Genomic DNA, 5,275 nt, shown 5'->3' on the forward strand with positions numbered 1-5,275 from the left:
TTTTTCCTTATTTCCAACCTCAGCATTTCGGTTTTCAAAGAAGGTTTGTTACAGTTTTTTAGTCCAATTTTTTATCTACATAGAACAAAATATATCTATAAAATTTTTGAGGCGTGTGTCCAACACTAAAAATTTCCATAATTACGTATTTTTATTTCAATGAAAATAATGAACATTTATTAAATAAAAATTCAAAAATAACGCTCTGCAGGTATCTATCTATCTAATCAGTGTAAATGATTAACATCAACTGTTCCGAAGATGAAATATCATATGATTGGTCAAATGTCATTCATAAATAACTCGTGTTCCGGTTCGTTCTTTCCTCTCTTACACGTCAAAGTATAAACTTCTATATTTTTCTTACTCAAAAGTTTACGATTGCCGAGCTGTGAAGTTAATTAAAACAGAAAAGTATAAATTCAAAGCAATCCACTTGTGGTTAAGATATACACAAATTTTAAGCTGCAAAAAATTAAACTTTATCACGCGAGTTAAAGGAATTTTAAGGTATTTTTTTTGTTAAAGAATGAATTATGGAAATTTCATTTTTCATTGGATAATATTTTTCCCGTACAGTATGTGGTCCAAAGATTTATGTCTTTGGATAACCCAAACTCAAAGTGATCGCCTGCATTGATGTAAAACAATAAGCGCAAAAAAAAAAAAATACAAATTAATACCCAAGCAAGATAAAATTTTGGAAGTGATACACCAATTATTTCTCACTACTTTTTTGGAAAATCAAGAAAAAAATCTATACAAAAATACCTGAAAATTATAAAATAGTCAAGGCCTTCTATAGGCCAAAGGCCTTCCTGCCCTTAAAATTGAAATTCCAAATAATTGTCTTGTTGTGGAGAAGTAACAAAAGTGCCAAAAAATTGGATATTGCGTATTACATTTTAATTTGGAGATCAATGAACATAAAAGAAGAATGAAAGTCTTCTCATCATTTACACCAACAACTACGCAGCATGTGCATTCCATTCAACACAAACAATTTACCCTATAGTTTGATTAAGTCAATGCTCTGTTCCGAATGGAGCCGGAAGAGAATTGAGAAACTACTCTGCTAAGTTTTCTTTTTTTTTACATCTGCTATGTTAAATTTTATGAATTAAAACTAACATTAATTGTAACATAATTTAAGCTCTCTCGTCTTAGTGTAACATTTAAGTTTGATAGTCATTGCTTTAATGGCTTAAGTGATATTTATACTTAACATAATATTCTTTCATAACAAAGAAACAAACAAAACAACAAAAAGTGCATGACTGAATTTACTATGTAAATTCTTTACATAGCCCTGAATCATAATGGATTGTAGGGATACCTATGTTGAAGAAATTACATTGAAATTACATGAAATTAATGATATGATTACATTTGGTGGCATATTTTATTTACATCTATATTTTGAAATCTTTTACAGAACACGTATGGATTGAGCTCAATACATCGTTGAAAGCAATATGATATTTGAAGATTTTGTTTTTGCCCATATCATGTCCATCTATTACAGATCATCGCTATCCTCAACAGAGGATCTAAAAATGTAAGTCAAGCGCTTTATTTTTTTTACATTTAACAAATTGGTTATATGAATTAACATACATTTTGGTATATAGAAATATACGTTCGATTAAATTCTTATTTTGGGAATTCATACATAAAATATAACGACATTTATTGTTAGGTTTAAAAATGAATTATTTTAATAAATGTGTATAAATTTGAATTGTACAGAAATGAGATAAATTTCTTCTAATTGGGAATGGTGTATTGCAAGGTAATATGTAATGAGGTAAAGTAAATTTATTCAAAACAGTTTAGGGAAATGAATAATAAAATATTTCGGGCGCGTAATTCATTTAGAGTAGAGGGTGGGTTTTGATAAAAGCGTCCTGGCGATAAAAACAGCTTTCGCCCATATACAGATATATACCAAATGTCATCGGTTGCGGGTTATTTCGATTTTTTCATATTTAGGCCAAAATGATTTTAAGTCTTAGAATGTATATATTTTTGATTTCTGTTGTTGCTAAGAATCCTTTTAGTTAGGTCAAGGACCCTCCCCGATCCGGCGAGCTAAGCCCCATTTTTCTTACATTCTAAGCTCGACCAGCAAAAAGGAAAACTGTTTAAATATTTTAAGAACATAAGGCAACACAAAGGATGATCCAATGGTCATTCTTTGTGTTAAAAAAAAAAATGAATTTCACAATTTAATTTTCGGCTGTATAAACAAATATTAAGCAAAGAATGATCTAGCGGTCATTCTTTGTGATCAAATTTCAAACAGAATAAAAAAGACAAAGAATGATCTAATGGTCATTCTTTGTGATTTAAAGAAAATGAATTTCACAATTTAATGAAATTTAATGTTTAGATGCAAAAACTGCATCGGCCAAAAATAAAAGGAAAATTAAGTAAACAAATATGCAATTTAGATCTATGCCGCTATTAGATCTATGCCGCTAATGACAAAGCCGAAATAGATATATTAGAGTGAGGTATATGGGGATCATGGGGATCACATATAACTTGCATTGGATAATGGTGGTTGAAATTGTGGTGTTTACTAAATACACTGGTCGGTTGCGGTAGATCGCAGCCGTTCTCTGGTAACCGCGACTTTTTTAAGCAAGGCGGGCATGCAAACCATTGCCACACGGTGAATAAATTTAATTATCATATCTTCTTCAAATAATCTTCCAAAATGTTACCAAAAATCTACCAAATTTAAAAAATTAATATTTTGAAGTTTTTGATTAATTTTTTGTGGTTAGTACGAAAATTAAAATTTTTAAATATATTCAAATAAAAATTGTCTCCAAATTTAATTTCTATTGAAAATGTTGCCAAAATTTTAATTCTATACAGAATTTTCTCAAAATTTTTTTCCAAGGAAAATTTTCTCAAAATTTTATTTCCAAGGAAAATTTTCTCAAAATTTTATTTCTAAAGAAAATTTTCTTAAAATTTAGTTTCTATAGCAAACTTCTCAAAATGTTGTCAAAATTTTAGTTCTCTAGATACACGCAGAGAAGCAATATGATCACCTCAAACATGTTTCAGGAGCAAAATGTTATTTTTGGATGAGGAACGTGGAACATTTTTGTGGCAAAAAATTTGTTTTCTCGATAAACATATACATGGTTGCCGAAATCAGATACATAATTTCCGAGTAAATAACATGGTTTCGACAAAAACGTTACATGTTCCTCGACCAAAAATAATATTTTTCTCTTGATACACTTAAGCTAGTATACATTTTTCTAAATGTAATCTATAAATGTCATATATGTATGTACATATAACCACAATTTCATGCAACTCCAGATTTTATCGTCAATATTTTTTGTCATTTCAGTTTTTGATGTAAATGCAATGGCACATCCATTTATGGGTGGTCAATATAATATAACCAACCCAGTTGATACCTTGGGTCCCCTACATATACATAGCTTCTCGTCCCTTATGGCGGTGGGAATGAATTTGTTTAATCACATGTTAGTTGTGACCCTCACTTCATATATGGTCTACAAATGTTGGCTTCTGGAATTTCAAAAGACAGCTTTACATGCTCATTTATGTACAATTGGTGTAAGTATAAGATGCAGCGGTAAGGAAATTTTATGGTATATTGAATTTTTCTATTTTTTTTTTTGTATTTCCCCAGTTTGTCTTACTGATGGCTGAAGGTGTTATGGTACGCTACCGAGCAAATATACTATTTTCCGATTATACACCCGAGAGTAAAACTTTACTTCATGCCTTGTTACAATTCATTGGTGGATTTCTTGGTATTATAGGAACTTTACAAAAATACTGGGGTAAAGAAATTCATTTCAAATCAAGGCATGCTAAGTTTGGTAAGATTTGTGATTTATCCATAATAGTAAGAAACTATTTTTTAATGGCATTTTTTGTTTGTGATTTCCAGGTTTGGCTGCCTGTATATTCTGTTTCATCAATTTTGTGGCTGGTTTTTGTGTATTGATACTACCTTCAACTCGTATGACCATGAAACTCATACACTCCTCATTGGGATTGTTGACATTTGTTACTGGCATGTTGGCTCAAATCTTTGGCTATGATACTGGATTCTTTAATCGCAATTTCACCCATAAACGTTTGTTCAAATTTGTGACCTTTGTAATTTTGGTCATATCAATAATTGGACCCTTTAAGGCAATGACCTATAAAATGCATTTAATCTTTTTTGGTAGTACTCCTCTACGTACAAATATGTGAGATATCAAAGGCTGTGATTATTGAATTCATCCACAAAAAAATAACAAGGCCAAAATCTGTGATTGTTTTTAAGAGCATTAATGTTTTAGATTTATATACTACGTGTGAAATGCGAATGATTTCTTGTGAAAATAAAAAAAAAAAAACATTACAATGATACATTGTTTGTAAAACTTTTTTATAAAGGAAAAAAGAGACCCGTTGTGCAATCTCTAGAGGTTTCGACCTCAGGACTATCTAAAAAACTAGGCTGCAATCGGTCTATATGGGGGCTATATCAAAACATGGACCGATACTCACCATTTGCGGCACACCTCCTCATGGTCCTAGAATACCTCTAGATTTCCGATTTGAGGCAAATTGGGTAAAAATCATTTCCAATTTGTCAAAAATAATTGCTTTAATCTTATGTTATTTTTTATTGAAGTACTTTTATAGCATACTTTTAGGCGCCGCATTTGTTAAACTGGAGTATTTATTAAGGTATGGATTAGAGGTGTGCACATGGCACGAAATTGTCGTGACTCACGCGTGAGTCACGAGTGAGTAAAGATGTGCGTGAGTAAAGATTTACGCTCACGAAATAAATCCCGCTCACCAACATAAAACGCTTAAGTGTTAAATTCAATTACAATTTTAGTGACACCTTGGATATTAACACTTACATGCAAAAAAGTTAAAGAAAACTTCTAGCCTACTTTTACCATATAAATTCGTTCGATAAACTGTCAATAAATTATTTTGCATATAACTTTAAGAGTTTAATAACGCTCTCGATTTTAATAATGCTCATGTTTTCAAATCGTGTTGAAATCACGCTAACTTCTGAACGAAACAAGCTATCGACTTGAAACTTGGCACAAGTAGTTGTTATTGATGGGCCATATCGGACCATTTGTACGTATAGCCCCCATATAAACGGCCCCCAGATTTGACTTGCAGAGCCTATAAGAGAAGCATATTTCATCCGATCTGGTTAAAATTTGGTACATGGTGTTGGTTTATGGTCTCTAAC

General features: G+C 31.1%; 1 protein-coding gene across 1 annotated transcript; it reads left to right on the forward strand.

The window, feature by feature from the left end:
* Positions 1-1,331: 1,331 nt before the first annotated feature.
* Positions 1,332-4,419, forward strand: LOC142223671 (uncharacterized). The gene is made up of 4 exons (XM_075293521.1): positions 1,332-1,558; positions 3,377-3,609; positions 3,686-3,878; positions 3,950-4,419. Exons 2-4 carry the CDS (start codon positions 3,394-3,396, stop codon positions 4,258-4,260), a joined length of 720 nt encoding a protein of 239 aa, XP_075149636.1. The 5' UTR covers positions 1,332-1,558; positions 3,377-3,393; the 3' UTR covers positions 4,261-4,419.
* The last annotated feature ends 856 nt before the right edge of the window (positions 4,420-5,275 follow it).

This window comes from Haematobia irritans, chromosome 2 (genome assembly GCF_050003625.1).
Source record: "Haematobia irritans isolate KBUSLIRL chromosome 2, ASM5000362v1, whole genome shotgun sequence".
Taxonomy (NCBI): domain Eukaryota; kingdom Metazoa; phylum Arthropoda; class Insecta; order Diptera; family Muscidae; genus Haematobia; species Haematobia irritans.

What these genes read in the sequence shown, in the direction of transcription:
- LOC142223671 (XM_075293521.1), top strand. Translation starts at nt 3,394, where the DNA reads ATGGCACATCCATTTATGGGTGGTCAATATAATATAACCAACCCAGTT. An exon ending in CTCATTTATGTACAATTGGT is followed by an intron (nt 3,610 to 3,685) that starts GTAAGTATAAGA and finishes GTATTTCCCCAG; the next exon opens with TTTGTCTTACTGATGGCTGA. An exon ending in ATCAAGGCATGCTAAGTTTG is followed by an intron (nt 3,879 to 3,949) that starts GTAAGATTTGTG and finishes TGTGATTTCCAG; the next exon opens with GTTTGGCTGCCTGTATATTC.